The sequence below is a fragment of the Poecilia mexicana genome, unplaced genomic scaffold (assembly GCF_051168715.1).
Source record: "Poecilia mexicana isolate PSO_F unplaced genomic scaffold, ASM5116871v1 scaffold_9, whole genome shotgun sequence".
Classification (NCBI taxonomy): Eukaryota; Metazoa; Chordata; class Actinopteri; order Cyprinodontiformes; family Poeciliidae; genus Poecilia; species Poecilia mexicana.
Window position 1 is genome coordinate 9158741 of NW_028263378.1, and position 20595 is coordinate 9179335.

Below are 20595 nucleotides of genomic sequence, written 5' to 3' on the forward strand. Positions count from 1 at the left end.
TCCAGAAAGCTGTGATCCTACCTCAATATAACTGAATCTAAAATAAATATTTCCTACTGTCTCTTCAGTACAGGGGACCATTACAGGAGCCAGGACCAGTTTTACAACGACACTGGCCCCAGCTGGCCCCCATCTAGAACCGCCCTTGGCTGGACATTCTCCTGTAGGATTTATTTAGTAGAATTCATGATTATTTCATTTATAGCAAGTTGTCCAAATTCTGAAGCAGATGCCATGATTGACTGTCAATAGACGTTCTTTTAAAAGAAAATTAAAAAAGGCTGTGCTAGCGCTGTGCCAAGTGTAGTCGGATCCACACTTTCCAAAAGATCCAGTTGGAGTCATTTTGGTTACCCAGCCATTCTGGGGAAATTTCCCCACGTTTCCATTTTTCCCCAGTTTGTGGATAACGGCTCTCACTGCTCTTTGTTGGAGTCTTTAAAAAAAGCCTTGAAAAAAAATCTTTGTAAGTCTTTTAACAATGACAGATCTCATTGACTTTGTTCCTCGTGTTCTTGAATCTGTTTTGGGCATGACATGTTGCCTGAGATCTTTTATCCCGCTTCATTTTGTCAGACATATTTTATTTAAGTGATTCATTCATTTTACAAGGCAAAAAACAAAATAGTGGCTTTATCTGTGAAAATAAACTGAATCTGTGAGGAAGTGTATTCTTTCTTACTACACTTGTGTCTTTGTAAAGCTAAAATATTTTTTAAAGATGCTTTGAAAAGGATTATTTACTTTAACAAAGACACAAAGATTGGAAATGTTTAAATTATGAACGTAGCTATAAGATCTATAACTAGCAAAGAGGAAATGACATAATTTGCCATAAAAAAATTATTTCTTCTTTATATAGAATTAGGTCTTTTTCTGAGTATGGGCTTAATATTCAAATTAGAGTGCATCTGAAAAGTTCAGTTTTTTGCCTTAATGGTGGGTGGCAAAACCCCCGCCTCATTTAGACACCCACGTTCCTTATCTGCATCTTTGTTTTTTTTTGTTTTTTTTTGACATTAGTCGAAACTCAGATAATATCTTTTTGCAACAACTGAAATGCAAAGTAGAACTGAGGAAATGAACCATCTGTCGGCTTTTATTAGTTCACTGAAGGTCAGTTTCTATGGCACCTCAAAAAAAAAGGTGTTAAAAAGAGGTGTGGAGTGAGCTGATGATGTATGCTCCTCGCCACGCTATAAAAATCATACACTGTGAGGAGTTAGAGCATACATCACCAGGTTCGCTTGTCCTTTCCGCCTGACTTCAGAGTAAATTCATCTAATGGTAAGAAAGAACTGGAATAAAAGAAAAATAATTACTCTCTTTTCTAAGCTAATTTTAACTTTAGAAAGCTTCAACTATCAAAATAACTATTTGAGTTTTGTTGGCAACATTATTAAAAATACCTTTGTAATTACAAGTCAATGACCTACCTAAATCTTTGTTTAACAAAGACACATTGATTGGAAATGTTTAATTTATAACCGCAGCTATCATATCTATAACTAGCAAAGAGGAAGGTGAAGTAACATTTTTCTCTCAAACTTCCCCTCTGACTCTTTCACTGTCAAACAATCTAGATGACCTTATTGTCGTGGATCACTGCCTTTCTGCTGATCGGCGCAACAGCAGCTGATCAACAGGCTAAACTCAACCACTTTCCAGAAAACTGTAGGTTCTTTCAGCACACACACATTTGGCAATCTTCATTTGTGCCTCTCGCAAAAGTGATTCAGTTTGTCTAAATTTAGCACATCTCTTTGTTCGTCTCTCTGGATCTGTGTAGTTGCTGTGGCAAAACAAGGTAAAGATTCTGTCAACCTTACCTGCCTTACAACCACGACTGGACGTGTGACATGGAGGCACAACAACGACGAAGACTCCGACTTTGAAGACGACATGAGCCAGAGTGGCCATAATCTAATTGTGAGGGACGTGGAAGCACCCCTGCTGGGGGAATACAGCTGCTGGAAAGATGGAACAAAATTATCGTCTACCCTTCTGCTGCAGGAGACTGAGGAAGAAGAGGATATAGGTGAGTCTCATCTCTTTATCCATCTGCAATCCGTTCAACTGAAACTGGCTGAGTTAGTCACAGAACATGACATGTGACAATCTCTGGTGTTCTATTTTTAGTTGCACTTCCATTCACTCTTGTTGTTCATTATTGCAGATTCTTTGCTCACATGTCGCGCAAAGTCCTATGATTGTAACTTCAGCTGCAGATGGACTGAAGGCAAATATAGAGCTGTGCGCCTTGGAATCGGCCCTGACTGGTAAAGATGAATTCAATTAAGGAGACCAGGTTTAGTGCCTGGAAAGAGGCCGTAGTACAATTACTGTCAATTCTGGTAAAGATGTGTAAAAAGATATAAATTGATTAGGGTTTTTTCGTTTCGCTGTTATGACATAGTCTTATGCTAAAATTTTTTTTAAATATAACCCTCAATCTTACCACATAGTGTGGGAGGTGCCACAATTACTGACACAATAGAAAATTCTATAAAACAGGCAAAAATGAATAATTTGACTTTTCTGAGCTGTCAGGATGTGTAGGAGCCTGTGAGTTAAACCACTGAAATAATCCATGACTTCATGATGCCCCGTCATAAAAAAAAAATCATTGAATGGCACAGAGGCTCATTTATCTTAGCTGCTCTTAATCTGAGAAACAAGAGGACATGCCCTTTAAGTAAAGCATATGCAGGTTGATCTTCATAAGTCAGAAAAAGGAGAAGAATGATCGAGAAATAAAAAAATAACTACTTTCCCTAAACTTTTACATCTATACAGTCTGCAGTAATTAAAGAACTTAAAATAACCAAAATTGTGTAATTTATATTTTACTTTTTTTAGGTTGGTCAGAGTGTCGAAGAGCATTTAATTAGTAATTTATGACGTAAATAAAACATGGTACAAAAGATTTTTTAATTTTTTTTGCTTATCCAATTTTGAAATGGGAAACACAAGAGAAACATTTCATTTCAGACAGACAAATGTGCATAGAGCTTTATAAATTAGGAAATATCTTGTAGAAAATAGTGACAGGCCTGAATTTGCCCATATCTCCACTAAGATCACAATTAAATCATTAAGAACGGCTTAAACTGTGACTAACTAGTTTGGACAAATAGCCATGTCTGTCCTTTGACCATGGATACTGAAGAAGGGACATAAAAAATCTTTAAAACTGACTGTCAGAGATCTATAGCAAACAGAAGCATTTTTGGTCACCAAGCCTCCATGATAACTTCATTTTCAGACTTTTATGCACATCTTTACCTGCAACTTTAAAGGGCGCTTTCGCTATAGGACGTCATTTATTGATGTAATAATTTGGTATTGATATCTGACAGCTGTGGCGTTGTTTGCCTCTACAGCACTAATGGTCTGCCAACATGCCACTGGGTGAGCAGCAGTGCCCAGCCCGACAGCGAGGGATTCCAGTTTGAACTGACCCACAACCTCTCATCTTTTGGTGAGGAAAGCACCATGCTGGAGGTCACCGCTGAGGCCATTGACGACGACTTCTTCTTCCTCAAGAAAACCAAAAAGTTTTATCTTAGAGACATTGGTGAGTTGAATGAAAATAAGGGAAAATTTAAACAACTCAGTCGAAGATTACCAGCAATTTCACAACAAACTTAAAAAGAAAAAGCTATTAGTAAAGAAGCTAATTTCAAATGACAAAGGACAGGAAATCAAGTATTAAGAACTGGATTAAAACTTATCATCCTATATTTCTCTCATAAATATTGAAAATGTTTTTTCCCGTTTTTATGCTTTTGCTTTTGTTTTGCCCCTCTGCAGTTGTACCTGACAGCCCCCGGATTGTCAGCATGAAGGTGGTGCAGTCGCAGCTGAATGTCTCCATCGAGCCGCCGTCCAGCTGGTCAACTCCTCACAGCTTCTTCGCTCTGGAGCACGAGATTGAATACATCCTCAGAGACAATGGAGAGGTAAAATGACCAGACTCCGAACCGCAGCCTTGGGTTTCAGGGTTGTTTCATGTTCTTTCTTTCATATTTTGTTGTCTGACTGTGGTTTCTGTTTGACTTCAGACCATAATCTCTTCATCTTCTCTGATACCGAAGAAGATCAGCAAGCTGAGGGCCCGGTCCAGAGATCCATTGGTGTTCTCAACTTGGAGTCAGTGGACTCCGTGGAAAAATGTAACCCACTGAAGTTATCTGATCGCACTTCTTTCAGCTTCCACTCTTTGTATGCTCTCACGTGTTCCGCATGTCTGCAGCGTCTTCTCGTATTTATTAGGAGAGACTTTGATGATGTAACCTTCTGCCTACCCACAAACCATCTGGGGCCCACCGATGATTGAATTTTAACACAGACCATAAAACGTTTATACTGAGAAAGAGAGTACCATTAAGTTTGATTTCACAGTTTCAGCATAAATTAAAAGACAAAATCATTTAGAATTGAAGTTTAATATCTAAAGCGACTTGCAGATTTATTTTGTAAAAATACAAAAAACAATATTTATTGTTTAATTTTCACAACCTGACACTACAAGTTAAATTATATCCTTATGTTTGACATTGGTTTGTTCACAAATACATCTTAGCCAATAACAACCTGTGATTGCTTTTAGTTTCAGCCAGTTAAACTTGGCCCCCTCTACTGTATTTCACCAAATTAAATGTATTAGTTGTGGTGTTGTCCTTGACCCAAAGAGGGGCCCAAAATCAAACTCAGTTACATTCGTGGTCCAGACTTCTGCTCAAAAAGTACAGTTTTTTATATGCTATAGACAAAATGTTTATTTATTTTTTTATATTTAATCTTATTTTTTATATATTTATTTGTGCTATAAAAATAATTATTTATGAGTATTTATTAATTTAAAAGTTTACAGAACACTTATTGCCTATGTCAAGTCTGATACGTCGTTGCGGGGGTCTGCTTCAATGTCTGACATCACAATGTATGTTTGTTATTTTTGTTCGTATGTTGGTGTTTCTGTGGACTTCTGTGGTTTTACGCAGAGCAAAACAAATGAGTATTAAAAGAGCTTTCTGCTTCCTTCCTTATACATGTTCCTTCTTCATTTATGTGTTGCCTGAGTGATGTATGTATGAGCTCAACAACGCAGAGAAATTCCCTTTTAAAGCGATTCTTGGTGGACGCTGTCGATTCAAATGTCTTTATAAGGCGTTAGAAACATCACGCCTTTGCCGTACAGATGAGGAACTAATTTGAATATGCTAATTAATCAAATACTTTGTGCCGATATATAAAAAGGAAGCACACTTTCAAAAACCCACAAAAAAATAGACCCTACCCTAAGTGTGCCATGCATCTGTATTCAGCTGTCCTGAGTCAATACTTTTATTACAGTTACTGCTTTGAGTCTTCACGTTTGTCCCTTCTTAGCTTTGTCAGTCTAGAGACTGAAATTTTTGTTTGTTCTTTGCAACAAAGTAGTTCAAGCTCAGCCAGAACGAATGGAGAATTTCTGCAAACTTCACATTTCATATCATAACACACTTTATCCAGTTTTATTTAGGTATGGAATTTGACTAGGCCATTCTAGCGTATTATAATGATTTGATTAAAACTATTCCATTAGAGCTCCAGTCATTCTTCAGGACTGTTGTCCTACTGGAAGGTAAACCTCCAACGCTGTCTCAAATCTTTTGCAGACTATTTATTTACTTACAACACTGCCCTGGAACTTACTGCTGCTACTACTACTGCTAGTAATAATAATAATAATAATAATAATAATAATAATAATAATAATAATAATAATAATAATGGCTTTTATTTAACCTGATAAAAGTTGAGGTCTACAATACTTTTTCAAGGGGAACCTGGCAAAATAGTAGCACCATTTACAAGTATCAACATTTACATTGAACAAAAGAAATAGATTCATTTTTCCATGATCCCATCAATAAAATGCATCCACATATCATAATGATCCCACTGCAATGTTTTTATGGCAGGGATGCTGAGTTCAGTTTAATGTGTTTTTGTAGCAAACAAGACTTTTCGGTAACACTTTATTTGAAGGGGGTTGAATAAGACTGTCATGACATTGTCATAAACATGTCATAACACCTGTCATGAACATGAATAAGCCTTCATGAATATTTATGACTGTTGTCATAAAGCGTCATTCGATAATTATGACACTTTTAATACAAAGTTGACATTGTTCAAAATGTCTTTGTTATGACAACTTGACATTAACCAATAAACCATTACTGTTTAAACTTTACCTTTAATAACATAAAGTTACCTAATTTTTAAAGTGCAATCAGTAATACTTTTCTAACAAATTTATATCAGTAATGATTTCTTGGTTAATGTCAAGTTGTCATAACAAAGACATTTTGAATAATGTCAACTTTGTATTAAAAGTGTCATAATTTACCGAATGACGCTTTATGACAACAGTCATAAATATTCATGAAGGCTTATTCATGTTCATGACAGGTGTTATGTGATGTTTATGACAGTGTCATGACAGTCTTATTCACCCCCTTCAAATAAAGTGTTACCGACTTTTCTAACAGGCCAGAGAGATTAATTTCACCCTGATCAGAGTATCTTCTTCCACATCAGACAGTAGATTTAAGACTTCTTGCAGCTTTTTGTAACAATGCAGTTCCTCCATGAAGGTCAGACTTAGAGACTTCACCAGTGATAGTTGTGTTTTCCTTTCTCAACCATTGACCTCTGCTGCTCATCTGGAGTTTCCGTTTCTTAAGTGCTTCTCTGATTTGTTCTCTCCTTCATGTTCCTTGATCTTCATAATGTTGTTTTCCACTAATGTTCTGTAACAAACCTCCAATGCCTTCGCCAATCAGCTTTATTTATAAAAAGAAATGTTTTGTAATCCACGTATCGCCTTTCCTTCGCTTCACGACTGTTCACTTTTTTGTGTCGGTCTGACATATAAGCTTCATTTATTGTTGCAATGTAACAAAATACAAAAAATAATAAAGAGGAAAGAATACTTTTGAAAAACCTGCTGAAATGCTAAAATATAAAGAGGTATTTACATGTAAATGCCACTTTATTCCATTTAAGTCACTTTACAATGTTAATGGAATAAAGGCATAAAGTGACTTAGGGAAGAGATGAAAAGAAACGTGTTCTGTCATCCCTTTAAAGAATAAGGCAAACTATGAGTAAATGTCTAATATTTTGCCTTATCTTAATGAGTTAAATTTATACTTGTGACCTCTTCAGTGTAATTAAAACTGCCACAGAGAGATAGGCAGTAAACATCTAGGATTTTTTTAGTCACGTGACATTGTGGTGATCTTTTTTTTCCAGCCTTACACTCATCACAAAAGAAATTCATCTGATTATTTTTGGATAATAGATCATGCTAAAATTCTAAGAAAAATAAGCACAAAGAATATGCAACAAGAAATCCCCCACCTTGTGAAAAGGATCCAGCTTGGCTCCGAATGCTGTCCAACAAAAACGCTTAGCATTCGTTTTATGAGTCATTCACAATCTTTGTCATCACATGATCTTCCAATTTAGAGTTTCTATGAATTTGGACAAACGCATTTTCAGTTGTCACGCTATCATTTCAATGTCTAATCTGTTGCTGTTTTATTGCAGTGGAAGAATTCATGCCAGTGTAGAAAGAAACAGACATCTGAGCTGTCACCCAAGTGTTTGGAACGCTGCAAGAGGAAAATGGAGAGAAGAAGAACTGAGCAAAGTCAAAATCTTCTGAAATGAAGGCGTTTTTGACAGAAATGTACACATTTGAAATTAGAGGGAACATGTTGGGACACAACACAGCACTGACAGATCGATTTAAGTTTTTAATGAAAAAAAAAAAAAACCTCCAAAAAACAGTTTTTCATTTGATGCATTTACATGAGTGAAGAACGACTTAAGTCATCGATCTGTGTTGGAGTTATCTGGTTTCAAAATACAAAAATGCATGCAGAGTGGCTGTCAGACAGTTAGGAGGCTGAAGCAGAAAAACAAGGAAAGGAATAAAACATGAGCAGGGAAGCCACTGCCAGGTCAGTGACCAGGAGGCACAGAGTGGGGATTTTTTTGACCTTCTGTGGTTTGCATGAAGCTGGGAAACTTTAGTATTGTACAAACAAACAAATTTCACCCACAGGATTGCAGTTGTGTGTGTTTTTTTTTTTGTTTTTTTGTTTTTTTTTTACCTCGGCTCCCCCTGCAGTTGTGGCACAAAACAAGTTCGCTGTAAAATCATTGCATTAAATCCTTTAACGTATTGAAAGTGTCTGTTGAGTCATCCAATAAATTAGAAAACATTTGCTCCAACGTGGATTGTTGGCCAGAAAATAAAAACCTTGAAACAGCTATCAAGCCCACATTATGTTTTCCTTTTAAAAATTATTTCTATAGTTTTGATATTCTGATGTTAACTGCTATAAATTGAAATTGTTTCCAATCAGCAGAAATAAAAGCTTGAAACATTAATCCGTATGTTCTTAAACTGCATATGAAACCGCTTGAGGAATTGACCCACTATGATTTTAATATATTAAAACTCTGCTAAGATAGATTTTCCAGGACCCATGCTTTCTTATTTCTTCTTATTTCCTTTATTTCATTCAATTCCCTGTGTAACATTTATTATTTTTCATTGCAATTCTCCCCTTTCAGATCTCCTTTCCTCCATTATTTTAATGATTTATGAAAAATAAATCCATATTTTTTTCAGTCAACTTTGTACCTAATGTTCACCCAATTGCCACAGTCAATTTGTTTTAATGTTTTTCATAATTTGATGGCAATAAATACAAATTCAATTACCCATGTGTTTTTTCTTGTTAAAAGAAGTTACTTATCATACTCCATAACAAATAAAATAGCATCTTCTTTAAAATCTCCTTTGAAAAAATCAGCTGAAAAATCCAAAACATATGTAAAAAAATATTAGTAAACATATAGCCCTACATTTTCTTTATTTATTACATATGTTCAATAAATCATGAGGCTCGTTTGTCAGAGTATTGACAGTAACAGTCAGGCAGGAGATGAACATACATTTAATTAATCCAGCTGTGTGTTTGAGTAATTAAATGTCAGTAGTGTTTTTTATTAGTCTGATGTAATATGTCTCATATGTCATGGTTTTTATCAACTGAAGATAAAAAAAAATCATCATAATTAACAGAAGTAAAGGCCTGAAAACATCATGAAATAATTCTAGAATATGATTCACTGAAATATAAAAATAACAAAACAGAAATAAATGCATTTAGTCATATACTTTTAGGTAGTTGCTCATCTAAAAATTTGCTGCAGAGTTTGTTCCGATCATCTCAGCCCCTTTTTGGGATCTGTTTTCGGACATGAGCCATCTCTGGATAAAGCGATCAAATTTAGATTTACATCACATCACATCGATTTTATACTTGACATGTTTGTAAAACACCTCCATATCACATTTGTTGTAATTTAAGTTTTTCCTTCTTCTTCTGTGACACACTTACCTCCTGCTGCACCGGGGGCACAGCCGCCCCCACACCGTCCTCACCGTGGCCTCCCGCAGGGCCGGGCTCCCCCACAGGTAAACGGACGGAGTAGAAACGGCATTTAAACGGGCCAGGATCGCAAAAAGGTTCGTGGCTTCATTTCTGAACGTCAGCCCCCCTCCTGTAAAGAACTTTATGGCAATATTCACAAAAGAGGGGCACCACAACACCAGGAAGCTTATCACGACAAAAATAATGATCTTCAGCGACTCCCTCTTGCTCTCTCTCTCTGGACCTGGGGGCTCCCTCTCCAGCTGATACTTTGCTACAACATAAAGTTTGATAGTCATGACCACTTTGGTGAGCACTATCAGCTGAAAGAAGATGATTCCAAACACATACAGCTGTGTGGCTTTGGAGATTGGCAGAAGGTTCCTAACCACCAGATTTGCAGCATTGTACAGCCAGCAATAGACGTTTATTCCTATCACAACCTGCCGTGTTATGAAGCGGCTGTAGACAAATGGATAGCATACAGCAAAATACCTGTCAAACTGAGCAAACAGAAAGGTCAGGATGTTGACCCCTAGCAGATCCCGTAACACACTGTATGTCCCGTTTCTGAAAGGATACCCGTCATGAACATCGAACAGGCCCAGGTAATACACAGAGAAGCCCACCAGAGTGTCACAGATGCTGGTGTTCAGCATGAAAATGAAGCGGTTCTGAAGGCGGAGCGCTCTGGTGGCCGAGATCCCGATCACCACCGTCCCTGCAACCAGGACGGTGGTGGTGGCGAACAAAATCTGGAAGATGAAGATGAAGTAGTCCTCAGGACTGCTGAAGTCCACAGAGAGAGGAACTCCTGCTGCTGCAGAGTCTGTCATGTTGGACAGGAGCATCGTTAATGAAGCTCAGCCACAGACATCGGTATTTATGCTCTGTGAAGTCACTGGAGACGAACTCCTCAGAGTTTAACTCAATTATCTCTTCAGACTTTTGCAAAGGTTTCTAACTCATGTAACCAAAACAATAAAGGTATTTTATTGACTTTTTATGTGATTGAAACTATAATTATGAAATTATATGCCACTTACACTCAGTGACATATAATTTTGAAGTGGCTTACAATATGCACACCACCCTTTTCAGCTTTTTGTTTGATAAATAAAATGAAAACTGTGTATAATTTTTCTTCTACTCCACAATTCTTCACCACATTGTTTGGTCTTTACAATAAGATCACAGTATTCAGTTTTATACTTGAAATGTAAGACGGTGATGGAATAAATGATGAAGACAAACACATAATTCAACTATTTTATTGAATGTCATTTGTTAATGGGTTGAAAACATATTTTTTGTACTTTGTCTTTTTAATGAAAGTGTTCAATTTAGTTTTATATTCACACATTTGAAATGTTTTCCCTTGTTTTTTTCCCTCTCCTGTTCCAAACAAAATCTATAGACATGACATTTTTGAAGAAAAAAAATCCCTTTGTCATAATTTCAAGTATTTGCTAAAACCCAAAACCGGAAGTGAAACCAGCTACTTCGTCTTGGCAAAGAATGATTCATTCGAGCAACGCGCCACACACAGACATGATTTATTCCTTATTTCTTTAGCTGCATTCACACGAATTTTTTTTTTTTTTTCCTAACAGCACTGGGTCTTGATTGCACGCATTTAGAAAACAAATTTACTACGAGCCTAAACCACTGAGATATAATTTGAGTTGCATATTTTTTACTTCAGAAAACAAAACATAAAACTGTTTGTCTCTGTAGGACGTCAGGTTTCGGAAAATTTGACAGCACGGAATCCTCCCTTAAATTACGGGGATATTTGCGCACAATATGCACCAAGGAAGCGCAGCAATGCTCACGCACCAGTTAGTGATGGTTATCATTGCTCAATAGTCTCGTGGCTATTAGTAGGTTTTCTTTAGTTTTACACTGAGGCACGGGGATGTGGATGAAACTGATGAGGAAGCAAAGAAAATGTTTTCCTGTTGCTGCAAAAACAGCTGAGCTGAGTTTCTTCCGTCATGAAATCCAGTTCGAGGAATTTTATCCTGCACGAGGCTCGGAAACGTCTTAGTCTATGAAAAGATGAAACTGTATTTTATTAGAGTACGTGAGTAAAACAAACAAACAAAAAAACAGATAATTAAAAAGTACAACAAAGCGAAATAGATTTAAAAAATGAGAACAAGGAATGTGTGAAGTTTAGAACTTTGTTCAAAGTTCTACGGAAGAGGATTAGGGCCACTGGAAAAAAAAGAGAAAAAAATCAGTTTTTTTTTGTTGTTTTTTTCCCAGTGGCCCTAATCCTCTTCCGTAAAGTTCAGACAAATTCTCAACGTTGTAAAAATAATATTGGGGTTGAATTTAGGAAACTAACATTTGAATAAAAGTGAGGAAAACAACTTAGAATTTGATGATTTATAATTTCTCTAATTGAAGAAATGAGGAACATGGAGGCAGAGGAGCATCATAGTTCCAAGAAGACATAAGAGAATACATCTTAACAGGAACTTTGGGGAGATGTAAACATGTTTTTCTGAATTTGGGGTCAACCTTTATCACACAGAATGGGTCGAGGCTTGAAATATGTCCCAGGAATGTTATTTAATTTATAAACTTAGCACCCCAGAAATTTAAACCAAAAAACTACATTTGGAAATTTGAGGGAGATTTACAATTCTATAATAGTAGAATAATATAATAGCAGTCAAATCAGCAAGTTTAGATTAGTTTTAAAAAATAAACTCTTTTTCTAATTAAAGCAACACAAGGGTAGAATATGCAGGCTGTGATACTACACTTTTTAAGATCAGTCTTATTAAATTGAATCAGTATTACTGTACTGTATTGACAAAGATTATGAACTTAACCAAAAAACAGAAAACAAAAGCATCTTATGTACACTAACGCAGTACTGTTAAAATTATTTTCACAAAATAACAAAAGTGGAGGAATATATTTTTGTTCATCTTGGCGCCTCATTGGGATATGCCTTCGAACAGGAGCCACATCTGGACATGAAAAAAGAGCTTTTATGAGTTCAAACTGCCATTACTTGATGGGATAATTTCTCATCAATTATCCATAAGAATCACACCTGTTTAGAAAGCAACTTATAGGGAGACTTTTATCTTTCCTGATGCCTTACAGAAATGAATAACATTCAGTTGAACTGAATAGTGACTGCACTTTTTTCCCAAGACGCACTTACTGTCTCCTGCTGCACTGGGGGCACAGCCGCCCCCACATCGTCCTCACCGTGGCCTCCCGCAGAGCCGGGCTCCCCCACATGTAAACGGACGGAGTACACACGGCATTAAAACGAGCCAGGATCGCGAAAAGGTTCGTGGCCTCACTCCTGAACGTCAGCCCCCCTCCTGTAAAGAACTTTATGGCAATATTCACAAAAGAGGGGCACCACAACACCAGGAAGCTTATCACGACAAAAATAATGATCTTCAGCGACTCCCTCTTGCTCTCTCTCTCTGGACCTGGGGGCTCCCTCTCCAGCTGATACTTTGCTACAACATAAAGTTTGATAGTCATGACCACTTTGGTGAGCACTATCAGCTGAAAGAAGACTATACTGAACACATACAGCTGTATGGCTTCGGAGACTGGCAGCAGGTTCCTGGCCAGCAGGTGAGTGGCGTTGTACACCCAGCAATAAACGTTTATTCCTATCACAACCTGCCGTGTTATGAAGCGGCTGTAGACAAATGGATAGCATACAGCAAAATACCTGTCAAACTGAGCAAACAAAAAGGTCAGGATGTTGACCCCTAAAAGTGATGGCAACACATTATATGTCCCGTTTCTGGACGGATAGCCCTCCTGAACGTCGAACAGGCCCAAGTAATACACAGAGAAGCCCACCAGAGTGTCACAGATGCTGGTGTTCAGCATGAAAATGAAGCGGTTCTGAAGGCGGAGCGCTCTGGTGGCCGAGATCCCGATCACCACCGTCCCTGCAACCAGGACGGTGGTGGTGGCGAACAAAATCTGGAAGATGAAGATGAAGTAGTCCTCAGGACTGCTGAAGTCCACAGAGAGAGGAACTCCTGCTGCTGCAGAGTCTGTCATGTTGGACAGGAGCATCGTTAATGAAGCTCAGCCACAGACATCGGTATTTATGCTCTGTGAAGTCACTGGAGACGAACTCCTCAGAGTTTAACTCAATTCATACCCTGTGCTTGTTTTTTGTCACGTCCACAATTTCTGTTGCGTTTTGCTGAAATCTTGTGTAATAGATCAACACAAAGTTACACATGATGAAAAGTGAGTTAACTTTTTCAAGTTACAAGTAGAAAAGTGGATTTTGTTGTTGCATTATGGTGTTTTGTGTACCTTTAGTTTTATTGTGGGTTTTGGCGTGGTGTTGGATTTATTGATGCTGTGTTTTGACGTTTGTAGTGTTGTAACCTTTGGTGTTCTGTTGCGCATTTGGTTTTGTGTTGTTACTTTTGAGTCTGTGTTGTAATTTTTTTGTGTTGTGACTTTTGTTGTGGCTTTTACATATTGTTGACCCCAATGAGCCACCATACAGAGGTTAACTCAAGAACCTTAGAAAACACACTGCATCACAAAGACCAAGGAACATAGCAGATGTGTATGTGATAAAGTTCTGGATGGTTTTGACTGTTTACTGCTGTATTGAGCTTCAAGGCCTTGTATATCAATCAAAAACTTAAATTCAAGTGTTTGAATTTAAATTAAACACTGGTAATGCAACACAAGAAAAAGCTCGTCTAAACTTTGTTGATATTTGGCTGATAAACAATTTTATTTCGACAAAAACAAACAAATAAATAAAAAAAACAATTGAAATGCCGTAAACTGTATTTGATAAAAATAACACCTGTTTTTTCCTAATGGCTCGACAATTTAATCATTAACCAACAGCCGAAGCTCCCAAAATAATAATATATTGACATACAGGAAAGTTCTGCAGAGGGGGGATAAAATAGGAACATTTAAAATAGAGAAGGAACGATACATTATTATTATTATTATTATTATTATTATTATTATTATTATTATTATTATTATTATTATTATTATTATTATTATTATTATTATTATTATTATTATCATTATTTTACGCATATGGACATATATGTGTCTTTTATAAAGTCGGTGATGATTATTGTATTGCATTTAAGGTTTTAAAGCTTATGTTTCCCTTATGAGGACAGCGGAATTTTTGTGTATTTTCGGTCTTTATTTGTGCTTAGAATGCGTCTTAAAGGTTTTGTTGTTGAAATGAGAAATATGCAGGTAGAAGTAAAAAGCTTCCACCAGAGGGCAGTAAGATTACCAAAGACTGGTTATATATATATATATATATATATATATATATATATATATATATATATATATATATATATATATATATATATATATATATATATATATATATATATATAGTATATAAAATACTATTTTATATACTATATAAATAGTAAAATAGTATATAAAATAGTATAAAACTGTATATGAAATATACAGTTTTAATAGTATTCCTATTAAAACTGTATTTTAATAGGAATACAAAGGGGACTTTGTCTATTAGAAACAAAGAGTTTATTATGAGGGAGCGTTTAGGACAAAATCTGTTTTGTCTCTCACACACTACCAAAAACTCACGCACACACAAAAAAATAAATTAAAAAAAAATCAAGCACACTCAAAAAATGTCACACTATTTAATGTCACACACGCACACAAATGTTAACTTTCTCGCACTAACAGTACTGTACTAACAGCTCGCACACAATTATGCCAGACTCCATGGAGTCTGGCCAAGCTCAGCCCGAAGTGGAGATGCGGGTTCAAGAAAGATATATTTTTAAAATTGCTAAAAAAAAAAAAAAAAATGACTTAAAACGGAAAACAAATGAATGTGCCTCATCTCTAGTTATTAGCAGAAAGATGTCAAAGTAATTTTGAGTCACTGACCTGGAAGCTATTGAGGAAAACATATTATTTAATATTAAAATTATTTAAAATATATTACTTTAAAATTTAATAGAGGGTATTGTGTCTCATGTAAAAGCATGAATTAGCACTGACAATTACTTGGTCACAATTCAAGGCATTTATTAACATTTGTTTGACAGAAGTGTTTGGTTCGGTAATTTGTTGACAGTCCCTAAGTGAACCTTCGTGCGCTTGGGCCGGGAGCCGTGGAGAACGACTGGCCGACAGTAGCGTTCATAAATCGGATCAACGTTGAGCTAAACACTGGTTACTCCTCGAAGCTCGGACCGGGAACGATGGAGAACGACTGGCCAACATTAGCGTTCATAAATCGTATTAATCTTGAGCTAAATACCGCTTGCACCATGGAGCTTCAAAATCCAACTTGAAGCTAACTTCACAGTTATGAGAGGCTCCAAGGGTCGAGTGTGCCTGAATTTTTGGTAGTGTGTGAGAGACAAAACATAGATTTTGTCCTAAACGGCCCCTCATTATTATTGTTTCAAACACTGGAAATGTGTGGGTGTTAGAGTAGTTCGAAAATACAGAAATATTTACTGTTTACTAGGATGTTCCTGGAGTTTTATTTATTTTCAAAAATGCCTACATTGAACTCATCTAACATTTGTATATAAAAGAGCTTGAGTTACATGTAATGTCATCCCTGGAGGAGATGGATTATTTTTCTTTTAATGTCACAGCAAATAAAACATGTACAAATAAAAGGGGCAACATTTGTTGGGGGAAAAAACATTGCACTTATGAATAGAGCCACAGGGATATTTTTATTGAAAACTTGCAAAAACCTCAGTGCTAAATAACTTTTGCTGGATTAAGGGTGATGCTGGGGACGACATATATTATTCTGGACAAAACAGGGCTTGTCATCATTAGAGGTAGTTTCTATTCAGATATTGAGAAGAGATTCTGATGAGTGGTAACCCCGTATGGCCAAACTCCCTTCAAGATGCCGCTGCAGATCAGGATCTATAACAGACTACGTCCACCATTTGAGAAGAGATGGAATGGCCTCCCGGTGGTCTTGACCGCCAACCTGAAAACTGGAAACTTGTGGAATCAGCTTATGTGCTGCTGCTTGTGACTGAGTGACCTGATTTGGAACAAATGGTGGTTGCAGATTTAGAGGACAATTTAGCGACTTGTGACCAAACTGGTGAAGAAGATAGTTGTGGTTGTGTATGGATCTCCCACAGATCAACAAAGTTCCTGTTAATAAAAAAAAAAAAAAAAAAAAACATAAAAAAAAGTTTATTTCATATATCTTGTTTCTTCAGATTCGATCAGTTCAAGACATACAACACTAAACAAGAGTTCATTACAATAAAATGTTTGGAAACGGCAGAGAGCGCAGGTTTGGAAAAACTAACATTCTTCAACCAGTTTCCTTCAAATGTTGCACAATTCAATTAAAGATAAGCAAACGAAGGGAACAATAAAAAAAATACTGCAAAAAAATAAACTTCCCTTTCTTTCGCAGCAAATTCATTCTAGAGCCTTTACATAACTTTCTTTATTCTTTTTTCGGGTAAATCTGAAAGTATAGATTTACTACCGTTCAAGTATTGATGTCTGTCTTTCCTTGCCTTCTACCTGTTTGTGGTTCATCTTTGCACTAGAGCAAATATTATTTTTAAACAATTATAATTTTTTGCTTTATAACTTTATTAATATGTATCATACATAAATATGCAGCAGAATAATTTCAACTATGGGACAAAGGGACTAAATGCAAGCTTCAATAAAGTTGGGTGAATGTTTGTAAAGTCCGTTGTTGTCACGTAAAGGTTGACATAAAATAATAACTATACAAATACATATTTCAACAGACATAAATTTAAAATAAGAAACTACAAACCTGTGTGGAAGTCCGAAAGCTCAAACCTTAGAAACCTTAATAGACCTAAAAGAGAAAAGTGCAAGCATAGGTTGAATCAAATGTTTTTCTTCCGATTTACACCGATAAAGGTTCTGACGTGTTGTGTCTTGTCTGTTTCCTGGATGCAAGTCTAAAGAATTAACTTTTAAAACCTAATGACCAACAAACCTTCGTGTTTTGCAGATTTTGCTCCAAACAGTTTTCCATGCCGCTGCTCGCAGTGCGGGACTCGCCCACAGGTAAAGAGACGGAGTGAAAAGCGCGTTGCTCCTGCCCAGGATTTTAAGAGGATTGTGTGCATCGTTTTTAAAAATAATGTACTTCCCAGTCAGCGATGACAGAACATTATAAGACATGGCGGGGCTCCAGAAGAGCAGGAAAACCACATCCACCACTATTATGATCAACAGAGACTCTTTCTTACTGTCCCTCTCCGGGCCTGGAGGATCTCGGAGAAGCTGGAATCTGACCACGAAAAAGAGCTTAATAGTCATAGACACTTTGGTGATAATAATTACAAAGATGCTTATTCTAGTATAAATTCCAATGTCCACAGCTGTCGTCGATGGGACCATGCGCTGGATGAACAAAAAGCCGTAAGAATGCATCCAACTGTAAATAATCACACATGCAACAACTTTGGTGGAGATAAAACGAGCATACAAGAACGGATGGCAAACAGCAAAATACCGTTCAATCTGCGCGAATAAAAACGTAATGAGATTAACCCCTAGTAGAGAGGGTAAAATAAAAAAAGTCCAGTTTTTGACAGGATAATCCTCTCTCACATCGAAAAGAAACTGATAGAAAATGCCACAGCCGGTCAGTGTGTCAGAAATGCTGGTGTTCAGCATAAATATAAAGCGGTGCTGCACTAAAAGAGCCCGGGTGGAAATGATGCCGCACACCACCGAACCCGCTACGAGCACAGTACTGATCCCCCACATAATGTGGAAAATGAAGAGAAAATAGTCTCCTGGAGAGGTAAAGTCAACACACAGAGGAACCAAAGTGAAGTTGGTGGACATGATGGGAAGGTGCAGTGGAAGCAGCTCAGTACGTCTGCCACCAAAACAAACCATGTGCAACAGACTGCAGTCTGTTTTAAAGGCTTTCTTCCACATCGAATGAATACTCGACATCAGAGGTTCCCAAACTGTGGGGCGCGCCCACTAGGGGGGGCGCCGTGTCATTGCAGGGGGGCGCGGGAAGCCGTCTGGATGAAAAAAAAAACCAAAACATGAACACTGTATGCGCTGGGTTTTTACCTTAGAATGGCCAACTCTCTGTTATTCCTATGTCAATTTGATACAGTAGAGGCTTCCACACTTCCCATATCTGTGTCCTCTGTCACTTTTATCAGCAGTTAAAACTGTTCAATCCGTTGTTAACATGTTGTAACATGTTTTTCCGAGCCGCCTTTAAACGCAACATGAGCGCTACGACGCTCGCGCTGGGTTTACACCTGTGAAGGAGACCTGCTGCTGCTGGGCGGAGCTACGTAGGTTTGTGTTAGAATCACGGCAGCAAACCAGCAAAACAAAGAACTTTTCACAGTTTTTCCCTCCAAACTAACCGGCTGAGTTGAGTAAAGCTGCTGGATGCAGGTAATGTTAGCTAAAAGATGACTAGCTAGTATCAATACAGAACCTTAAGCTTAACAAGTAGCTTGTAGGCTACCAATGTTGGTGTCTATTTTCAGCTATGTACATTAATTTTGCCCCCAAAAAAGTCCAATTCCCCCCGCCCCCCCGTCACACGCGCGCGTCATTTCAACCAGACAGCCATTTGTAATCCATAGGGGGGGGCGCAGAAAATGTTTGGAAACCACTGCTCTACATACTGGTGTTAATGAATTTGTTACCCTGCAACCTAGGATGGCTGAGGGTAATGTATTGATGATGATCTTCCCTCAACGTGTGATGCTGTGGAACAGGGAAGACGAGACACACACGTTGAGCTTCCTTCTCATTCAACTGGAAGATTTATTCTTCTTGTGTGCTCAATCTTTTCTATGCCACCAACGCAGCAGCGCCCCTAGCGGTTGTGTGCGGAATTGCATCGGACAATCTAAATTGACACTACAGAACTTAGTACAATGAGAAATACAAAATACAAAAATAAAAATTATGTTGGGGTGCCTATTTTCTTAATTATTGTTTTAATTTACTAAGAGCTCATTTTTCACCCCTCTACAGATTGGATGGAGTTTTGATGACTCTTCATTCCCCTCCCGTAACTTATAACTCATGAATTAGATTGATGATGTAATTTTATTGCAACTTTCTTAGTTTTGGGTGAAAATAATCTTGAGAAATCCATGATTAGGTTGCTGTCCAAGGTGCTGAAAATGCGGATAATTGGCTGTAATGACAACAGGTGTTTGAGCCTCGTATCGGTTGGTTTTGTGTTTCAAAGCTTTGAAAGCTGGATGAGGCCAATGTTAATCGGTTGTCAAAACGACAGGATGTGCACAATTATTACGTGAAGTTCGGGTTTGGAGTCTTATTTGATCAAACATGTTTATTTTTTTAAATGTTTCGTATTCATACAATAAAATCTAAGGAATATTTGGAAGACAATCGTTATTATAGCGTCTTTTATTGGCTGTCTATAAACCAAACCACTGTACAATTGTGTTGAACAGCAGTCCTTCGGCACTACATGTCCGACAGATTATCGCTCCTTAAACTCAGGTGTATCAGTGAGTTTTCAGAGTTATGAAAAGCACTTTTATGGCAATTATTTCCCATGATTCATTAAAAATAATTAGCTAATTGAAATAAATGTGCTTAACCATGATATAAACACATCTTTATAACACAATTTATCAAAGAAAATTATTGTTAAATATGTCATGAGTTGAAAGGGTTGGAAGTGAGGAGGAGGACGCAGAAACCCAGGTAAGATGAAAACTGAATAATTTATTGAAGAAGCAGCTCCAGTCCTCAACAGGCAGCACGGCGAGAAGTAGCATTCAGCTAACACCGGTAGCAACTGAAATAACGGACCGACAGGAGAGCTTAACCGAGGCAGGACTTAACAGTTCTACTGCGATCGGCACATGAAAACTAAACTATAGACGTTTAGGCTCTTCAGGCACAGGAACAGGATTCCGATTACACTGACTATGTTAGACGGTATAGACGACGAGGATCTGACAAGAGACAGAGACTACAGGTGGACTTAAATACACACGGGGTAATCAATGGGACGAGACACACCTGGGAGACAATC

The 20595-nt window shown here is 37.3% G+C and overlaps 4 protein-coding genes across 5 annotated transcripts; 1 reads left to right on the top strand and 3 right to left on the bottom strand.

The window, feature by feature from the left end:
* The first annotated feature begins 1087 nt into the window (after positions 1–1087).
* il12b2 (interleukin 12B 2) lies at positions 1088–8790 on the top strand. Of its 2 annotated transcripts, XM_015001650.2 has the most exons (8): positions 1088–1287; positions 1584–1674; positions 1790–2038; positions 2177–2279; positions 3384–3577; positions 3814–3962; positions 4065–4175; positions 7606–8790. In XM_015001650.2, exons 1-8 carry the CDS (start codon positions 1285–1287, stop codon positions 7726–7728), a joined length of 1023 nt encoding a protein of 340 aa, XP_014857136.2. In that variant the 5' UTR covers positions 1088–1284; the 3' UTR covers positions 7729–8790. The 2 variants fall into 2 exon arrangements, with proteins under 2 accessions (XP_014857136.2, XP_087864864.1); XM_088008738.1 differs by lacking the exon at positions 7606–8790 and having other exon boundaries at positions 4065–5051.
* Positions 8791–9297: 507 nt separating this feature from the next.
* Positions 9298–10357, bottom strand: LOC148157646 (uncharacterized). The gene is made up of 2 exons (XM_088008494.1): positions 9474–10357; positions 9298–9343 (listed from the first exon to the last, which is right to left on the bottom strand). Exons 1-2 carry the CDS (start codon positions 10355–10357, stop codon positions 9298–9300), a joined length of 930 nt encoding a protein of 309 aa, XP_087864620.1.
* A 2261-nt stretch (positions 10358–12618) lies between these two features.
* Positions 12619–13580, bottom strand: LOC106926604 (uncharacterized). Its single transcript, XM_015001634.2, has one exon. The coding sequence runs from the start codon at positions 13578–13580 to the stop codon at positions 12690–12692; it is 891 nt and encodes a 296-aa protein (XP_014857120.2). The 3' UTR covers positions 12619–12689.
* A 2647-nt stretch (positions 13581–16227) lies between these two features.
* LOC106926601 (uncharacterized) lies at positions 16228–18669 on the bottom strand. The gene is made up of 3 exons (XM_015001630.2): positions 17527–18669; positions 17338–17382; positions 16228–16688 (listed from the first exon to the last, which is right to left on the bottom strand). Exons 1-2 carry the CDS (start codon positions 18498–18500, stop codon positions 17358–17360), a joined length of 999 nt encoding a protein of 332 aa, XP_014857116.2. The 5' UTR covers positions 18501–18669; the 3' UTR covers positions 16228–16688; positions 17338–17357.
* Positions 18670–20595: the final 1926 nt, after the last annotated feature.

What these genes read in the sequence shown, in the direction of transcription:
- LOC106926604 (XM_015001634.2), bottom strand. Translation starts at nt 13,580, where the DNA reads ATGCTCCTGTCCAACATGACAGACTCTGCAGCAGCAGGAGTTCCTCTC.
- LOC106926601 (XM_015001630.2), bottom strand. Translation starts at nt 18,500, where the DNA reads ATGTCGAGTATTCATTCGATGTGGAAGAAAGCCTTTAAAACAGACTGC. An exon ending in AAAATCTGCAAAACACGAAG is followed by an intron (nt 17,383 to 17,526) that starts GTTTGTTGGTCA and finishes TTTCTCTTTTAG; the next exon opens with GTCTATTAAGGTTTCTAAGG.
- il12b2 (XM_015001650.2), top strand. An exon ending in CAACCACTTTCCAGAAAACT is followed by an intron (nt 1,675 to 1,789) that starts GTAGGTTCTTTC and finishes GGATCTGTGTAG; the next exon opens with TTGCTGTGGCAAAACAAGGT. An exon ending in TGAGGAAGAAGAGGATATAG is followed by an intron (nt 2,039 to 2,176) that starts GTGAGTCTCATC and finishes TCATTATTGCAG; the next exon opens with ATTCTTTGCTCACATGTCGC.
- LOC148157646 (XM_088008494.1), bottom strand. Translation starts at nt 10,357, where the DNA reads ATGCTCCTGTCCAACATGACAGACTCTGCAGCAGCAGGAGTTCCTCTC. An exon ending in TGCCCCCGGTGCAGCAGGAG is followed by an intron (nt 9,344 to 9,473) that starts GTAAGTGTGTCA and finishes CGCTTTATCCAG; the next exon opens with AGATGGCTCATGTCCGAAAA.